The sequence below is a fragment of the Aptenodytes forsteri genome, unplaced genomic scaffold (genome assembly GCF_000699145.1).
Source record: "Aptenodytes forsteri isolate BGI_AS27 unplaced genomic scaffold, ASM69914v1 Scaffold3, whole genome shotgun sequence".
Lineage (NCBI taxonomy): Eukaryota > Metazoa > Chordata > Aves > Sphenisciformes > Spheniscidae > Aptenodytes > Aptenodytes forsteri.
In genome coordinates, this window is record NW_008795283.1 from 1,286,576 (window position 1) to 1,306,525 (window position 19,950).

At 36.7% G+C, this 19,950-nt stretch overlaps 1 protein-coding gene across 4 annotated transcripts in view; it reads right to left on the minus strand.

Moving 5' to 3' along the window:
- PCNX1 (pecanex homolog 1 (Drosophila)) overlaps positions 1-19,950 on the minus strand; it is an 86,950-nt gene that overhangs the window by 55,577 nt on the left and 11,423 nt on the right. For 3 of the 4 annotated variants that reach the window (XM_019472066.1, XM_019472065.1, XM_019472064.1), the window contains exons 5-7: positions 17,475-19,172; positions 5,405-5,537; positions 448-632 (exon numbers count right to left, since the gene is read on the minus strand). In XM_019472066.1, coding sequence (XP_019327611.1) covers positions 448-632; positions 5,405-5,537; positions 17,475-19,172 — 2,016 coding nt within the window. The remainder of the gene's footprint in view (positions 1-447; positions 633-5,404; positions 5,538-17,474; positions 19,173-19,950) is intronic. The other variant, XM_019472067.1, reaches the window with a different exon arrangement.

The window sequence follows — 19,950 nt, forward strand, 5'->3', positions numbered from 1 at the left end:
ACATGAGTATTTCTTTTTTAAGCAGCAGCTAAGCAAGACTCATCTAAAAACGTAAGATCAAGAATTCCTAGGGACCATAACAAATATTTTTTTTCAGGAACCAGAAGTTCCTCAAAGTTGGTATCAATCTCTGCCCAGCTACCTGTGACAATGCAAGAAAACTTACGCATTACACGTGTTACATTGTTCAAGTCATGAAAGCTCTCACACCATCACTATTTGTACCTATGCATCCTTAGGGTGTTTCCCATCGTGCATCTGTTAGAGAAAGTGCCTGGAAAGGCGACTGTGAAAGGCAAGGAATTTATGAGCAATATGGCCTTCTAAGAAATGCACCTACAAGATTCAGAAACAAAGCTAAGGTTAGCTGATTGTCACTGCATTATTACCGATATATCTGCTGTATTAAAACTTCCATGTCACCAAGGTTACATAAGGCCTGCATACCAAGTTCATCGTGCAAACTGCTACCGCCTACAGCAGATGCAGTGGCATGTGATGCTTCTAAGTGGACACTCCCATTTCTCACCAGCAAGGAGGCGCTAGCGCCGAGCACAGCTGCCTGGGAAGGGGGGCGGGACTGCACTCTGACCTGGGAGGAGGGCTGCTGGCCTTGCTGACCATCTTGAAGGCTACGAGAAAACACGGATTGGGGACACATTACCAGGAAGAAGAGAAAAATAGCTAGAAGCGAAGCAAAACAAGACTTTTTAGTTTAAAGAGGCAAACTTCAAAGAGTATAGCATTAAGAAGCCACTTATTAGGGTTAAGATAACCCATGAGGTCCGTGTAACAGAATATTTGGACACTAGTTATGTCAGTAATCTAGAGATACACTTCCTGTCCTACTTCTTAGAAGTAGTGTTGCTTTCTAACATCTCCCCAAGTCACCGTCAAATATGTTCTTATTAGTCTTAATTTGTGAGCGCAAAAGCAAATTACTGGTGGTTAATCTAATTGTAGACTAACCCAAGGTATCACCTACATACAGTAGTGACTATTCCAGTCTTCTCACGATAGTTAGGGTCCTTTTTGCTCATTGAGGTATGACTTGATCAGCTGTTTAGTTGACCATCTGGGGTTTCTTTGGTCACAGTAACATCACCTTTCTTGCTATTAATCTGCAGTCTAACTAGAAAATGTCTTTAAGCTTTGTTAGTAGCCATACGCTACCACAGACCTTGCAGATAACTGTAGCTAAGTGTTTGGATTCAGATTTTTTTTTTAACATATTAAGAATGCTTTTAACAAATTAATTATTGGCAAAAGTTTTAAGTCTATTTTGAAGTTATTTTGACAGTACAGCAAAAACTTTATTACTCAGTATTAATACCACAAAGAAATTCTTCTATACCCAGACACATATCTGCACCAAAAACCAGGTTTTAAAAGTCAACTTGGGCTTCAGAGAAGTTTGTAAGTTTACAGCCATATGAGTAGACAGTGCTTGAAAAATGTTATTTCTCCTCTTCACAGCCTTCTCATTGCAAAACTATTTTACAAAGCTATTCAACAAAGTTAGGCTTTTTTTTAATAACTTGTTTAATATTAAACATGGCAAAGTGTCAGAATACATGACATTTACACTTGTATATCACACCTATTCTGTAAGATTAGTGTTTTTATTATCCTTCTTTTTGTGCACTTAAAGAAGTTACGTCACAGTCAGCTGTGGGACATGATAAAATTAAGAAATTATTTTGTTTAGACAAAGACTTTATATTTTAAAGACTATGGAAAATATCTTAAACACTCTTGAAAAAACAATCTTTATCACCTGTTGCTTTTAACATTTCACTGTTTACAGTGTGATGCTACAGTTGGCAAGTGAGGCAACTGAAAAAGCAAGATCTTACTAAGAGTTGAGGGGTTCTATCTGATGTACTTGCTTTTAACAATATTTTCTAGAACGTGCATTTTTCAGTTCTTTTGTCATAGCACCACTGGAAAACAAAATATGGATATAAGTTTAACAGATGTTAAGAAAAGCTCATGCAAAATAAAGCAGACATGCACACAGCTCATGAGGTAAAAAATTGCAACTCATTATTTATTGTATTCTAACATTTTAATCTGAACTTTAAAATCGGTGTTTAAACTCTGCTGCTGTACACAAGGCTTTCAGTGAGCTACGTGTCAATAAAAGCCCTAAGGAAGCTCACAGATGTGCCAGCCTTCATTGTCTCTCAAGTATTATCAGCAACACCAAAACAATGCTAAACAATACTGCTTTCCCTTAAAATAGTAGCTACGTATCAAAAGGTATATACAAAGCTGCCCTTTCAGTGGTTATCCCTATCTGTCACAATAAAAAAAACTCCAAAACATTTACATTAACAGATTGCACAGATACGCAAGAGATACATTTATTCTCTGCCTAATTAATAATTATAAAAATAAAATTCTGCTTCGGACAGTCACTTATGTTCTCGTATCAGACACACATGCATACACCATTGACTACATAGGATGCCAATGGATACTTATGGTTAAAGTGCCCAAAACACTGTTGACATTAGGCAGGACAAAAGCAGGGATGGTTGGTTGTTTTCTGGTGGGTTTTGGGGTTTGTTTTTTGTTTTAAGTTACCAGGCAAAGTACTTGTGTTTAATTTAGCATCAAACCAGCAGAATTTACTAGACCAGGTTTTACTTAAGTAAACATATATGTTTACTTGCCAAACACACACATATATAATGCCATTGTCTCTTTTACTAAACATTCCAGAGGAAATGAAAAGTCATTGCAATAATGGATAGGAAATTAAAAAAAAAAAATCAGGTTGAACTCAACAGGTTCTAAAGGAACATCCCCACAACATCCAATTTTATGCCAGAGTTAGAAGATTAGGAGATTAAAGTTTCACTGGCAAGAATAACAAAGTAGTAACATCAGGGCAACTGAAGATTAGTAAATCTAATGCTGTTAGAAGTTTAACATCTGAAGTCATAAGGATTAGCAGTATCAGGAACTAGACCGAGGCAGCTCACCACTAGCATATACAAGTAATGCCAGCACAGTTGCAGTGATATTTTGAATGGGTCTTGGTGGTAACTGGCTAAAAAAGAATCTCTGTATTTCTTCACATTTCTTCCTTATGCACGATTTTTTTTTTTTTTTTTTTCATTTTCTTTAAAGGTTTTTTTCGGTGGACTCGATGATCTTAGAGGTCCTTTCCAACCTCAATGATTCTATGATTCTTCCAGCAACACATAGAATTTACACTAAAAATTAAGCTACCCATATAAAGGGAAGTTTTTTCAGACTATTCATCTACAAATCAGAAGAGTAATAAATAGAATTTTTCAGATACATTGCACAGTTGGTAGTTCAAATGGAATTTGTGTCAAACAAATCTGAAAGCACTTTGGTGTTTGGTTGGACTAAGGCAATTTAACTCCACTCCAAGGGACAGTCATTTAGCATCACAAACAATGCTTTGAGCAAAGTAACCTCACTAAGTATTCAATTCTGAACATATGTTTATAATGCAAGTATTTTTTATAGTGTGTGTCATTATGTCAGAGAAAGTACAGAGTTTTGGGGGTTTTTCATTTAGAAAGGAACAAATTTAGATAACTGGAAGATGCACAGAGGAAATACAAGGCTAGAATATTTGTTCCGCTTTTTCACCCTCGAACATCTTGTCTGCTTAAAAAGTTACTTCCACCAGCTTCAGTTTTCTCATGATCTCTCACTGAAGTCCAGCTTAAGCCATGGGAAACTTAATGACTGCACTAGCATGTGAAAATGAGGCATCTGTCAGCCTCAGTTTAAAACAAAGTCCTTTATTTGCCCTACTTTCTACCTTTCTAAGAGAAAGAAAACTCACTGTTTTCTGGCCAATGCACAGTTAAGGAGCTCTGATTAGTCTGCACAGCCTCTTATGAACCAATACACAAAACTATACTACCCTCCTCTTAAAAAGACAGAAGATGACACAAAAAATATCAGAAGCAAGTGAATGCAACGGAGGGTAGAGCAAAAGTAATCTAAGAGAATGCACAGTTTTAGCAACCCTCACTATGAAGTAAATCACTAACTTAAAGTTGAACAAGCTATGTTCAGCAAGACCAGAAGCTTACCAAAAAATTATCTGAAGTGATGTGATTACTGCTACATACTGCACTAGCCAGTAAAAACACATCTAACTAGTTTCAGTCTTTCATGTGGCAGAAGTTAATCCTTCATTTGTTAGATTTTAGGTACTATTCTTGCAATCCTCCTGCCTGAGGATAAATTTAAAGACTTAGTCCTTGATTATTTCAGTGGTGCCACAAAGGTGGCACAATTCCTCCCCCATCCTCTATTGTATAAAGTATTTTATTTTTATTTGCTCAGTTTCTATAGCTTTTTCCAGCTAAAAAAATTACACAAGTATTCCTGAAACACAAACGCAGACTGCTCCTATTATTAAAAGACAGCTTACCATATGAAGGAAGATCATTAAGAACACACAACATACACAGTTATTCCTGCATATTTATCATATAACTGGAGGAAGAACTACTTTGATATGTATGGGGGAGCGTTCCTTCCTCTACAGGCAATGTTCTGCCCGCCAGATTCTCCAACATCGTAGGCAACCAAAGGATTGAAAGATTTAAAAAGCAAGTTTAAAAACTTATTGTGGTTGCTGTCTTCTACTGTTCAAGCTGACAGACCAGAGTTGCTGTATGTAACATATTACTAGGCTCAGTATTGTTAACAAACGGGCCAGTGAAGGTTGAGGACTCCTGGGACACATGTATATAGTACATTCTAAACATTGCCAAGGCATGCAGAGTGCCACACAATTAGATTTAATACTGAGCAATACCGTGCATTCTATAACAAAGGCATCACTATTATTTCATTATTTCTCTTTTGCTGTAAAAAGCTGCAGGATGTTCATACAATGGTTTACCTATTTTAGATTTGGAACCTTTGCATGTACGATTTAGATCTTTATAGTGTTCTGCCATTTTGTTATTATGCTTATTTCTCACTATCTACAGACATGAAAAGTGATTATGGTACTAGTCCCTAATGCTTACTTTCTTAAAGGAAAGAAAATCCTTTTTTTTGAGTAATATTTTCTTGGGTTTTTCTCCTTGCTTGAAAGTAGATGTTTCTAATGTTTTTGATAAAAAACACTGAGTCTAAGTTTGTTAGCATTAGTTCATTATGTTATCAATCTGAAATCAGCTATAACATGTTAGAGACTGGCTATCCTGATCATTTTGAAAATAGTGCCACATATACATGCACAATTCAACAAGCCCACAGTGACATGCAGTGACAGCTCAAGGAGGTTATGGTGGGGAAGGAAGTAAAAAGTGCTTTTCTGGCAACACTGGTGGGTGTGGGGAGAAGTGGTCTGCTGCATGCATGCTAAATATGGTGGAACATTTAGATACCCTACCTGAGGGGTGATCCGATGAGCAATGTAGGAGGGGTAGGGTTACTCCCTGCATTGTGCCGGCGTCGTACTGCCTGACGCCTAAATGTGCTGCGTTCACGACGAAATGTGACAGTCTCCTCGCTGGCTTGTGCTGCTGCATCAAGACAGACTTTAGGTCAAATAAGAACCCATCCTAGTTACGTACACAGTAACTTAAGACTCCTTTCTTCCCCCTGACCCTCCCCAAGTTAATGAACTTGACTTGCAACAACAAAAGTAGCTTATGCACTGACTGTTCAAATAACCTGCCTCAAGACAGGATCACAACACAATTATTAGTAAAAATGTGGATGATTGGGTGGTTGGGAGTGGGGTGTGTGTGTTCTTGAATATACAGCTTCCTTTTTTTTTTTAACCCCCAGATCCAAATAGCCAGGTTGCAAAAAAGTTGGATATTCCAAATCTCTTCCATTTACACAGGGCAGGAAGAGACAAGACCAATCTCACCCTTTATCTCATTTAATAGATAATTAAAAGAGAAGCCTAGAAAGGTTGTCTGCCATTCCTCACCATAATATTCTCAATTTTATAGTTTTTGCCAAACAGGTAAGGTTGAGGTTAACCTCATCACACCTCCTCAGGGGACAAAATAGAGTTGCTTTTTATTTTTTCCTCATAAGCACCAAGGGATACACGTTGCTCATTTTAGACTAGTTACACTATGATTTGGAGGAGCCAGGGGTTGAGACTGAGCAAGAGAATAACTTCTTTGTAAGGATTGGTGGTTTTGTTATTTCAGCTCCCCAAACAAAAACAAACAAAAGGTTTGGTCCACTTAAAAAGCAACACTGTAAAAGACAGTTTGTATGTACTCAAGGGAGTCTAAGGTTCTTCCACAGACAACTCCCCAAAATCCAGCTGTGCTCCCTAAGCTTCACAGTCTGAACAACTTTGGATTTCGACTGCTTCATAGTGTGTCTACAATCTCAGAGTCTTCCTCCTGAACCAAGGAAGCTACTAACCAATTTGAATGCAGAGCACTAGAGAGCTCAAACGAATGGGTCACAGAGAAAATAGGCTTTGGCAGGCAAGTGAAGGAGGAGGGAAAAAAAAAAACCCAACCAAACAAACTTGACATGAAGTCAGTGCAAGAAGAGAATCAGAATCTTGAAGGGGAAGTCACAACTCGGTAGCCAAGAAGCCTGTTACTAGAGTGAGAAAACCAAGGATTGTGTCAAGCCAAAATAAAAGAAGAAAAAACACTGAAGGGAGCAATGCTTTTTTATGGCAGAAATATCAGAGGCAGAGTAGTCCATGTTCACTTAAGCACATTTCAAGTTACAACATTCCTGTCATTAAGCTTTCAAAACTTACCAGCAAAGAATCTAATGCTGGTCTACAGGGAATAGCAATCTATAGCAACCTACTACTGCTGTGTATTACTGCCATAGCTCAAGCAATAAAGACTGCATGGAACAAGAGTCTAATTCCACCCATGAACCACAGGTTATCAAGTGAATACTGTATACGAAACTTCAATCTGTAGTTTGCTTTAAAAGCTAAGAAACTACATGAAGACATATACTTTAAGACCAACATTAAAGCTACACACATTTCATTACCAAAACATCAAAAGTTAAGGACATCCTTAATTCAGTCCTTTCCTATATTTTCAGGAAAACTGTGGGATTGCTCACTTTCTCTTCACTCCTCCCTAACTGTTTTTGCTATTCTAAGCATGAATAGATGATACTTCCTTTTCAGTGTATTTCAGCAAGAATTCAATACATTTCTCTTGTGGTTTAATATACAGCTTTATGCTTTGTTTTAATACACAGCCTAATTTCTTCAAGGATTTCTTTATAGCTCTCATACTTGAAGTACTGGGAAAGTGAAACACACTAAACAAGACAGTATGAATCCTGACTTTTTTCCGGTAGATTAAAGTTAACACACAAGAGGTCAAAACTGCCCACTAATTTTGGGTACCAATTTGTAAAGCTCAGTTTTTCCACTGTGTACATCAGCATATATTCACAACACAGCTTTCACTGACTTCAGATGCAAAAGCAATTCCACACATTTCTGCTAATCAGGCCATAGTTAAGCACCACGAAATAAAGAACAGTGACTAGTCTTAAATGATATGTAAACATCTTAATTACCATTAAGATGGTAAACATCAGCATTTCATCTTAATTACCAGTTACAACTACTTAGCAAAAGCAGCATTCAAGTGCAATTCTTCAAGGCAGCATACTTAACACTGACATTTGTTTTTGTTTTCATATCCTTTATTCAGTAAACATCACCTTCTGCAATAACTGAAGCCCAGATTATGGAAACACTAGAGGTCCTTCCTACACAGCTCCAATTATATCACTAAAGCAAGTCTACATCAAGCACTGACTGAGGCAGTGTCCTGTGAGGAAAATAGAGAGATATAAACATGTTTGAAGATAAAAAAAATTAAAAATCAAAATTCATACGTACTTGGGGATTAAATTCAAAGCTGCACAGGCAAATAGGTCTGGCATTTGTTAACTTTTTATTATTTCACTTTAACCTTTAAAAATCAAAGTAGATTTGGTGTAGTTTTCTACCTTATCTACCAAGGGATTTTTGATTTATCTTGAAACTTTTGTTCAACACACATCTTCTACATACGCTCTTCTTGAACGTAGGTGGTGACATTCAGGATCACTAAGCAAGTCTATAAGTTCTTTTGAAAAGACTGCAGAGCTTTTCAGCCCAACAAGCTCCGAGTCTGCTAACATTATACAACAACTCAAGAAGCTACATGTTGAAACCATGACTAAGAAAGTAAAAAAAGCTAGTTGAGCAGAAAGGATTACGGTTTGTTTGAAGCGTGGAAAGCCAAACTGAGCAAAGTTCGGTTTTGTTTTGGGGTTTGTTTTTTTGGTTTTTTTTTTAAACTCGTATTTTTTTTAATCCTGTGTGTTCTTTAAAATAGCAGTACAGAAAGCTACTTACGTTAATACGTATTATTTGTGTTTCTACTTGTCTTTAATGAGAAGGAGCAGTACAGCTGCTCGTGAGTTGACCAGTAGGATGTAAGATAAAGCTCCTAAATTATCCTCTGTCATGCTCCGAGAGCAGTTTAATCATGAGGGAAATAGCTTTGTTTTAACATAAATAAGCTTCCTTTAATATTTACAGAGTAACAGAGTGTTTTGATGTTTAAAAACAACACTAAAATAAAAGTATCCCTGTAGGACAGCTTTTTTTCCTTTTTAAATACATCTTTAGACCATCACTCACTTCTCCAATGCTGCTACTTACAACCATTTACTCTAGACTCCAGAAAGGTAAGATCCAACATCTACACTCATGTAGAAAATCTAGATCTAATAGGGAGAGATAATATAGGTTATATTTTTACAGTTCCTGCTTACTTTAAGTAAATCAGTAAAGGAAGACAAGCCTTTCAGCTTACAGAGTGTTTGTTGTTGAAGTCTGTTCTGTTTTTGTTTTATTCTAAATTTTTTATGTTGAAACACTACACTTCATTAATGTCAAGAAATTTAAGTATAAATTTCTGCATGTTATCATATGAATTTGAGCCACCAACATTATCTGTTCTCAAGAACAGAAAAATCAGGTTTGAAGTTCTAAGTGCACAAGTTAGAAATGCAAACCTACATCCCAGAGATAACAAAATAAGAGGTGGAGACCTAATGACAACTTTGTAGCAAATTTAACCCTCCCACACCTACTCCCAACTATAATACATCTAATTTCAAAGAGGGAGTAATTTGACTTTTGTTATTTGTTAATGCAACTGAGCATATGAACATATATTTATTAAAATTCATCCTTTTTTTCCCTTTCATTACATTTCTGATTGGAAAAAAGCCAAATTAGCAGTTACACACTTAGAAAGTCATGAGGATATCATTTTGTCATCACACATTTGGAATTATACTTTCCCAATAAAAGGACTAAAATTTATTGTAGGGAAAATTCTAGAGTAACAAGTAATTCACATCCCTTTGCCAAACAGCTGGGAATATCTGAACGTAGGTTGAACTACCCTGCCTGCAGGTTATGCCCTTCCAAAATTTCTCTTTCTATACTACACAAGTGTTTTTCATGTAAACCCTCTATAGTTCCTCAAAGTTTTAAACAGAACTGAAGACTCAAAGTTTTACACTACAACTACACAATTATTGTACAATACAATTAGCTTTAAGAAACATAAAATGCAAATATTTTCTTTCAAACAGGAACATTTACACATACAAGCCAAAACATTTACAACATCACCCTACATGTATGTACCACTGTTTCTAATCCAAACTTAGAAGATGGAAATTGAAGAAAAAAGAGCAAAATTTCCAAGTTTCATTGTATAAACACGTCCCATTTCATTTTTGCCTAGCAAAAACACTAAACCCAGTGCCTCAGATAAATTCTTCCCAAGTAGGAAGATTCCTGGAAAGATATGGTATGGAGGTAATACAGAGATAAAGTGTCCACGTGGAAAACCACAGAGTTCTTAGGATAACAATTGCGAACTTCAGTCTAGACTGGAAACAAAAAAAAAACCACACACCCTCAAAAAACCCACACACAATGGAAACACAATGTCCCACACTCTTCTCAGGAAAGGAAAAAAAATACATCACTTGAAGTCTACATGGTTTTGAACATTACTCAGGTTAAGCACAGTTAAATGTGTGCATGGAACCTGAGTGACATTTGGACATGTCACTTCTCTCCCTATCAAATGGGAAATTGTGATCTAACTATTGTCAACCACTTGTAATGACCAACCCTACAAATTCTCAGTGAGAGATGAAATTAATAGTTTATGGCTTCATGCGTTCACATAAGCAATGAAATCTGTCTTCTCACACTGAACATACTTTGCCAAACCAAACAGCTGAAATTTTGCTCTTCTGTATCGAGCGTTTATATCTCGTTTGTGTTCAAAACCTGAGAAAAGCCATACTTCTCACATGCATTCATGGATTAACACCACCACTCTCCTCATGGCTGAGGCATTCGTAGTTTCTTCTCATATGCCCTAACACTATTTTAAAAACCATACTTGTAAGATACCCAAGTAGAAAGGAGGAGTCCGTTCGGTCCATATCTTCAGTATACAGTTATTAATCACCATGGATTATGCACCATTATAAGACCTACAATTGCAGGGATTTCTTATACTTCTCTGATGAAAAAAGCGAAGTATTGGTTTATAGTATTATAACTTACTGTGGACATTTAATGAAAAATATCACTAATGCCAATTTCTGAAGAATGGAGATGTGGGCAGCAAATGAGAAACAATGAAGAACAGAGGGACATCTCTAAGACAAACTTTTGCTAGAAAATAGGGCAGAGAAAAACAACATACGGTTTAGGAAGGAAAGCTTGTCACACACACACAAAAAAAGAAAATTGAAAGAGAAACAAGGGAAGTAAAGCCCAAGACTTCAGTGTTGTGGTTGAATGTATAAAAAAACCAAACAAGTTTGAGACTAGGCTGGAAGAATATTTACAGTTACATCAAACCAGTCACTAAAACAATCTGAAAAGCAAAACACTGTCAAGCAGGGAATAACCAGGACAATGAAACCATCTGTTTTGAATTCTGAACCAAACATTTTTACGGACCAGCTTGACAGACAAGTTTCTATACTAATGCCAAAGATAAAACTAGGAGTCTCAGTTATTCTACTTCACTATACTTCCCACTTTTAAAAACATTAGGTGTTAACTCACACAGACTTCTTGAATATAATGTTGATGGACTTGGGGTCAAAGAGCTAAAGCTATGACCTAATCTGATCCCCTGCCCAATATAGTCCCTATATCCAGGGATTTGGGTATCAATAGCTAGTAGTATGTTCATGCAGCAGACAAATGTTCATAACCTACATTAATCTTTATGAAACTTAATTCTGACTTTGTATTTGGATTTATTCATCTTAAGGATTAGATGCTTTAAGTCTTTAGAACACACAGCCTTTCCGGCATAAGTGTTATTCTATATTAGTATATCATACACAGAAAGTCATGTTTGCTTTGAATGGGCTTCTATTAACTATAACACCAAATGTTAATTAGTATCCAACTTCGATATATCCTGGAATTACATCTCATAGCTACATTTGGCAGCAACGTGAGCACTTCCATTACAGTTCAGAGAGCTCTCAGAACTTTCTCTGCTGTATGCATAACAATAAATCCAGGTACATCTACAAAGGAGCATGAAAAATTAGCTTATAAACTTGTTAGTAGATGCAGCTTCGTTTATACCAAGTTCTTATTCAACTCCTGTTTGAGATGAATACTTGGCAAATTTGTGAACAACACATACTACTTGTCAGCAAAATTGAACCATTCTTTCCAAATCAAGTAAAAATTGCTGCAAGAAGTAGTTGCACAAACACTACCAATCTAGGACATTTAAATAACTCCCTCCCACAGCAATGCAAAGTATTTTAAAAGAACTACTACTTCTGGTTTCTTTGGGAGGCTTGAGAGAATTTAACCAGGGTCAAACTTTATAAATAAGATTCTCAGGGAAAAAACAAACAAAAAATTATATGAAGTGTATTTTGCTTCATTTTTACCTTTTGGTATATGCTGTAATGCTGTGGCATGCACCTCTCATCAAGTATCCCAAGTTTCCCTTATGCAGCCCTGTAGAACTTGAGGTAGAATATCTACCTAGATGACATGCTAAAGGAGTGTGTTTCTACCAAGCAACAGGAAGCCTCTTACCAGTAGTACTCAGGGCTTTTGCCAAGCAATTACACACATTCCTGGCTCTCAAAAGCCACTGCTGTGAGTTGGACAAAACCCGAGGTGTTTGTTTGTTTGTTCCCCGTCACCACCTTTATGGAACCACAAAGTATCAGGAAGATGGCAGTTATTTTGGTCGTAAGTCATCTAATGAAAGCCTCTTTATTATCCATAAATACCAGAAAGGGGACAAAACAGGCAGGACGGAGTCCCCACACAATGTACTAAAACTGTATTTTGCTTCAGTAGGTAGTGATTAACAACTAGTAGATGCAAGATTCATTCCAAGTGTTATTTCATTGTTAAGTTCCAAAAATGTAGAATTCCATTTCAGCCTCACACATCACTCCTAATGCTGTTTACATCTTTAAGTGTTGAATGGCAACATCTCACCTCTACTGAGATGACAAGATATCCAAAATCAGAGGTAATTCTGTAAAACTCAACCTTTACACACAAAAGCTGTGACAGAACAACATTAATGTTAGCCCTTCCCAATATCTGACTTTGAAAGCATAAAGTTTCTATGTCGTGCTTGAACCAAATGCTGTGTATATTACACCACCACTAGCTGACATCTAAAAATCAAAAGTACAGTCTTTTGGTTCCAATAAAGAACCTCATATGGAAGAGAGCCCTTTCTACTGGCTAATCTGCTTAATGTGATCCAGTTACAGGAGGGGCCCTGCTGAACACGTTAATAGAGATAGCTAACGTACACACAACCAGATTACAGTAACTTTACACGTTTTTCAGTTTCTTCCATTTCTAAACTCTTTCAGAGTTTGATTTTTTGTGCAAAACTGTTTGGTTTAGCAGTCTGAATGTGAACTGATAAGACTCCCAGAAAACAGACCAGAAGCCCCATCTTCTGTAACTGTATTAATTCCACCTGCAGAAAACATATCAAACTAAAGTCATCAGAAACGTGAAACAGCTCTATAGCACAGGCAAAATAAGTAATGACTGTAGACCTTACGCAACATAAGCTTAGTAGGAAAAAAGTGATATATCGGTAACAGCTGACATGACCATTGGCTGCATAGCAGAGAACTGAATTGTACTTTTAACTTTGGAGAGGACACTGTTTAATGATTACAGGCAGGTATGCTAAGCATATATGCACAAATACACACAGACTGAAAAGATGAATAGGTTTCCATATGCCATATGAAATGTGAGATTCTAATCCAAGCTCACAAAACCCTATTTTGCCTGCCTGTAGAGATGTACTGTAGACCACAAAACACAAAAGAACAGTATGAGCTGTTACTTCAATATCGCTATGCAATGCACAGAAGGAAAAATGCATTACATTACATGCAGTTTTATTTACAAAAGGGTTTGTAACTCAAGAACTTAATAAATTACAGCAAGCTGTAAAAGAGAGCAGCAACTTAAAGGGTGCGTCTTTTAGTTAATAGAGAACTGGGGGAGAACACGACTTTTTAGGTTAGCTCAAGTTTTACAAAACATCACTGTGTCATATACGGCATTATGTGGTTCTTTAAATCTTTACAAACAGCAATCAAGAAACAGCACACATCTGAGAAACCAGGTATAGGAGAGTATCAAGGTGGTATTTCCAAAATATCACCAGACATCTAGGTAAACTTTTAGACATCTGAACAACTTCATCTGACCCACAACCCATCAATTCACTAGCTACTTTTAGAGGCTGAGTGGTTAAACAAGGATAACAACTACTGTAAGACATCTTCCATTTTTTTTGTTATACATCCACCAAATGTATTTAATTACAGAATTTTCAAATGCTGTTTGTCTGCATTTTAACGAACTGCAATTTCTATTCAAATGCACAAGTTATCTTGTAAGAAGTGAGTCATTCACCACTTCCTGGCATAGTAAGATAGAAATGAAACTGCTAAGCTTCATTTCTAAGCATGCTAAGTATCTGCTGAAGTAAAATACGTACAAGTTTGTACAGCATCCTGCTTAGTAAAAGATTACTAAAGGCCATATCCATTACAAAACATGTTTTAGCAGTTACATAAACAAGTAAAAATGCACTTTTTAGTTTACTCCCTAAAGACTGAAAGATAAGATGAAGTTATAATTACTGATTTAAGTCATATTTGAAAAATAGGAACTGAAAGCTGCTGACTGAAAAAGAGACGGTGGTATTAATATCAGTCTTTTGGTTATCCAGCGTGCATCTGTTAATTATTTGTTTCAGAAAGTTATCATAAGCAATCACAGAAATTAAGAAAATATTTATATAAAGTTATAAAATAATCCTTTCAGCAGGAGGTTGGACCAGACAACTTCTAAAAGTGCCATCCAACCAATATCCTCTGACCTTATGAAAATCTGAACCAAGTTTATTCTGTAATTCATCTCCTACATGTAAATAAACTTCTTAATTTTCTCAAATAATTTCTATACACGTACACACATATGATGTATATTTATATTACACATGTATATCTTTAAAAACACTCCCAAAAGGTGAAGACAACTCAATAGTGGGAAATACTGAATATAAAGCAACTTAGATTCTAGAAAGTTAAAACATTTCTCTGATTACTATTAGTCACAGGTAAGCCCAAAGAAGAAAGCCACAATTAAAGATACACAGCTGTTACAAAACCTGTAATATAAGCTATAAATTTGGGAAAAAAAACCCACCACAAAAAACACACAAAAGAAAAACCAGTAGAAACAAAGGAATTATTGAGATTAGTCATGAACAGCTGAATTCAAAATAATTACTGGCTTGATGCTAGACATGACTGCATAAATATTTCAGTAATGCTAAAGAAAAGTTATATTTTTGTTCTGCTTTCAAAAAAAGCAGAGTGACATTCATTTCTTATAATCATAAAGGAAATACTTCCTATTCTATTGGTAATAAGAAACATAAGATACAGCAAGTGTTATTAATCATACAATGTCATCAAGTCTGGAGAACCTGAATCCAGATTGCTTCTTAAAGTCAGCCTGAAACTCATGGGCAAGTAAAACTTGGGTGCTCGCCATTTATTAAAAATACTAACAACTTCAAAATGATCATTATCTAAACAAAGTTTAAAAGTGAAACTGAAGAGAACAGTCCATCAAGAATGACAGCAAGACTTCCCTGCTTAAGCTGCTACAGCCTTGTATCTTTAAGATTGCTTTTAAATGTGTTAGGGTTGGTCTTCCCCACCATTTCTCTCTTTAAAAGAGCAACCAAAATATTTGGCAATATATAGCATCAGTCATGCACTGATTCTTTCAGACTACTGATGACTGGTGAGTGCATATAAAGCCTGACATGTTCTGTAAGGTATATTAATCCTCCTTTGCATATAAGGAGAGAACCTTAACAGTTTTAAGCTGTAATAAACAATAATAACAAACCAAAATTAAATTAAATCTTGTGCTAAAGAGAGCATAGAGTCAAAACTGTAAATACATAAAGCAGACCTTTTATTAGTTAAATTACTCTCAGTAGACATAAAGAAGAGCTGTCACTTTAACAAGGCGTAATAAGAATGTGTGTTAAGTGTTTAGCTTGCAGAGTTAGTACTAAAAGAGCAACCTGGACTCTTTCATTAAAGCTACTGCAGAACTCTGTTACTAGGAATAACAGAAAGACAGAAAGTACCAATATATGCAGATTTTTTTTTTTTTTTTTTTTTAAGGGAAGGAATTAAAAAAGGTTTTAAATAATTTTGTGCTAAAGAGAGCATAGAGTCAAAACTGTAAATACATAAAGCAGACCTTTTATTAGTTAAATTACTCTCAGTAGACATAAAGAAGAGCTGTCACTTTAACAAGGCGTAATAAGAATGTGTGTTAAGTGTTTAGCTTGCAGAGTTAGTACTAAAAGAGCAACCTGGACTCTTTCATTAAAGCTACTGCAGAACTCTGTTACTAGGAATAACAGAAAGACAGAAAGTACCAATATATGCAGATTTTTTTTTTTTTTTTTTAAGTGAAGGCATCTAAATAGGTCTGAACTAATTGTAAACCAGTCAAATTTGATCAGTAATCAATACACAGCTAAACTTCAGTGTAGAACACCTTTTTCCCCCCCCCAGAAATTAATTGTACTGATTTTTAGAGTTTGCTCTTATGTCAGTGTCGGGGCAGGGGGGCGGAAAAAGAACTATTGGTCATATCTCATCTCACTGTGAGTTGGAAGTCTCTCCTTTTAAGATGGAAGAGTCACTATACTTTGCTTAGGCAGTCTAAATAACAAGGACAGTAAAATTGCTACAATTTCTTAAAAATATCTATGTCTCTATCTAAAATACAATTTTATGAAGCATTTGTGTGCTTAGCTAACAAGATCCAGATTATTTGGTAGGTATTGCCCTCAAACAATCCCAGAAGTCAGAATGAGGTAATTAGCAATCCCATACTACTCTGAAAACATATTTTAAATTCACTTATCTTCCATGACACAAAAAGCCTTGCAGTTAAGAGAGTCAATATGGCTAACCAAGAAAAGAGACTGAAACATCATAACAAGCGATAAACAAAAAACTATTAAGAGCTCCAAAATTTTTTAAAGATGCCCCTATTAATCTAGATTAATACCAGCTACTACAGGTAAGCTTAGTACTCACATTACGTGAAGCAAAGCAATAGTTATAGAAAGTAAGAGGAAACTACATTCCTCTCTCCAGCACCGGAAGGTTATTGTGTTCTCATAATGAGGACAAAAAAAAAAACCCGACAACACGAAGTAAACAACGCTGTCTAGCCAACAATGGCAAGGCTAAGTAAAATCAAATCCCTAGGAGAATTCAGCTTAGTAACCAGACCATCATGAGAATGCACAATTCAAGGCAGCATGGTAAGGGGTTTGGGTTTTTGGGGGGTTTTTTTATTTATTTTTGATACCACCTCAAGCCATGCCAGAGCATTCATCTAAGAGGCAGCAGTAACTCCAAACAATCACTTCCATGTTCCCAATTTTCTAAACTGCACAATCTTTCAAACAAAAATAGTCTCTCTTTTATTGTTAAATTTTAAAATAGTACACATAATTTGAAGTTTGAGTAATACAATGGAGCAGGTCTGATTTGATCACAAATAATAATTTTAAGATACAGCTCTGGTTAACAAAGACTGCCAGTTACAAACCCATAATACCTCTACCTATAGATTTCATAACATTTGTATGAATTCAATTCCCATTTCTGTAGATCTTCCAAGAGATTATGAAGGAAATGCTTTGTCAGTTTTACTAGGCAAGAACGAAGAAACAGGAAGACGCTTAAGTATAGGTGTAACTTAAGTCGTAGATCCCAGACTCATTAACTAAATACAGCAAGGTACTTCTGGTAGGTTATTTACTTACCTCCACTTGCTGATTCTTGCTCTTCCCCTTCAGGAAACGTAGTCTGGCTTGGTAAGCTATTCCTAGAACGAGTGACTGACTCTAAGTGTGAAGCCCTTCCCAACAGAGATAGCTCATCTAGCACCTCTCCTTCTTTGGCTTCCAAATCAGATTTTGAAGTGGTTAACTGTTTTATGTTACCTGGTGCCATTAAACTATTTGGGTCATTTAAACAAGCTACAGTACCACTGTCCAGGCTTAACACTCTGGCACGATTCTTGGCACTGTTTGTGCTAGAAGTCCGACGTGTAGATCGTTTTTTGCTAATTCCTTCAGAGCTTACATGGGTTTTGTGAGCATTTTCAGGGTCTGTGCCGCCACGTTCTTTAGAAACATATTTGGTCTTTAGAGCACTGTACTTTCCCTCAGGAGACTGGCATGAATGGGAGGTGGTGCTGGAAGAGCTATCACTGCTGAACTGGTGAGCTGACTGCATACTTGATGTCCTGCTCAAGTCACTTTGATCACTGGAGTCCTCATCGTGACAAAACACAGCACTGTGAGGTTTAGTACCAGATACACCTCGGAAGGAAACATATTCCCTGTGCCGACTTGAATCAAAACTACTAGCCCGCTTTTTTCCTGTCCTTCTCCGGCTAGACTTGTGGGTAGAGGCTGTTCGATGTATTAAACTAGAAGATTTTGGTCGAACATCTCCTTCTTTTTGTTTTCCACTCGTTTCTTTAGAAGCCCTTGAATCTAATAAGACAGCTAGTTTCTCAGTCTGCTCATCTCTCTGTTCAGCAGCCTTCCCAGGTGGCCTGTCAGCTTGCGTAGTCAATTCATTGGCATGTGGGTTCTTATTGGCCTCTTCTGAAGCAGAGGCACCAAGACACTTCTGACTGTGCATCTCATCAGATGCATTAGAACCCTTTACCTCTTGAACACCACTGTTAGTGCTCACTTCCACAGCAGTCCGTTCGCTACTAGTCCTTTTGTCAGTAGAACTACTGTCATCCTCTGAGTCAACACCACAGTCTTTTTTCTTACCATCCTTTTTTTCTTCTCTAGGAGATTCCTCCTCGTGCTCTGACAACACACTTTCTATATGCGTTGAGCTAGTATGTTCACTTTTATAGCTACTGATGGTACTGTTAGTGTCACGATCAGTCCCACTGCAGTAGCTTTCTGTTGAACCACTGCTTCTAGTACTCAGGCTTCTCAGACTGTCCACACTTTTGTCTGCTTTCAAGGATTTGCTCTTCCCACTCTTAGCCAATGGTTGAGGGCTGCTACTTTTCAGAATGTCATCTAATTGAAAAACTCCTGAAATGCAAGAGTTCTCAGCCAAGGACTCTCTGGATGCAGAAGGGGGCTTGGAAGCTTCTAACTCACTGACAGGATCTAGTCCTCGTCTTTGCTGATAGAGAGGGAAGTCATTTAGTGAAGCATCTGGAAAAGCGACAGCAGAACTAGAAGTCCTTGGTACACCTCGTGGTCTATGATCCTTCCTATAGGAGTGAGAATGCAGAGTTACAAGCGAAGCTACTTCTGTGTCACATGCACTGGTTTTAGACTGGTCCACAAGCTGGTTGTTCGAGAGGCACACTTTGTCACTGTTGTCTCTCAGCAAATCCTGTCCAGATGATAATGACGGTTGGATGGAGACAAACGAGTCATTCGACACCAGACGAAAAAGCTTCCGATCAGTTGCCAAATCTGTTTAAGTACATATTTAAAAATATTCATGTAGAATGTTCTTGTAAGTTATACAGTCTGCTTTACAACTGCTTGTTTATATCAGATAAAGCAAATGAATTTGTCAGTTTATTTACAAGTACTACGTATCACATTACCATTTAAAAGACTTTCTAGCATCTGGGCAAATCTGACAGACTTTTTTTTTTTATAAAAAAGAAACCATCAACACCAGCTTAATCTTAGCAGCTAATAAAAGACAACACAATTCTGACAAGTCCCCAACCTCCTCTATTGCTCATGTGTCTCAGACTTAATGTTTTTATGTACCCCAAAGTTTCTTAATTATAAAAGGGTACCCTGCCTTTTGTTTTATTTCCTACATGCAGTAAACTGTTTGTTTCACATAAACTTTAAAATTATTAAAGAAAACAAAATAAACCCCATTAACTTTGAAGTCACAAAAAAGCCAACAAAAATCACCTTTCCTACCAAGCTCACAATTAGCAAGGATGTAGGCGCTGGCACAGGTCTCTTGGTACTATAGTGAAACTCCCTACGAAGTTACTGAGTTTTACTACCTCTAAAACTGGTGCTGTTAAAGCAAATCATGAGGATTTGCTGTTAGCGCTTGGTCAGAACAATTGTTTCCGTTATCCATCACAAGCAGTCTCCTGTAAAAGCATCCACCTGCAGGTAGTATTGAAAGTCAGGCTACTTTCCTCTTTGGTACTGTCACTAAAAATAGAAGATCTGGAGGCCAGGTTAAGTTACTACAATTGCTAAATTTTTGTAGAGT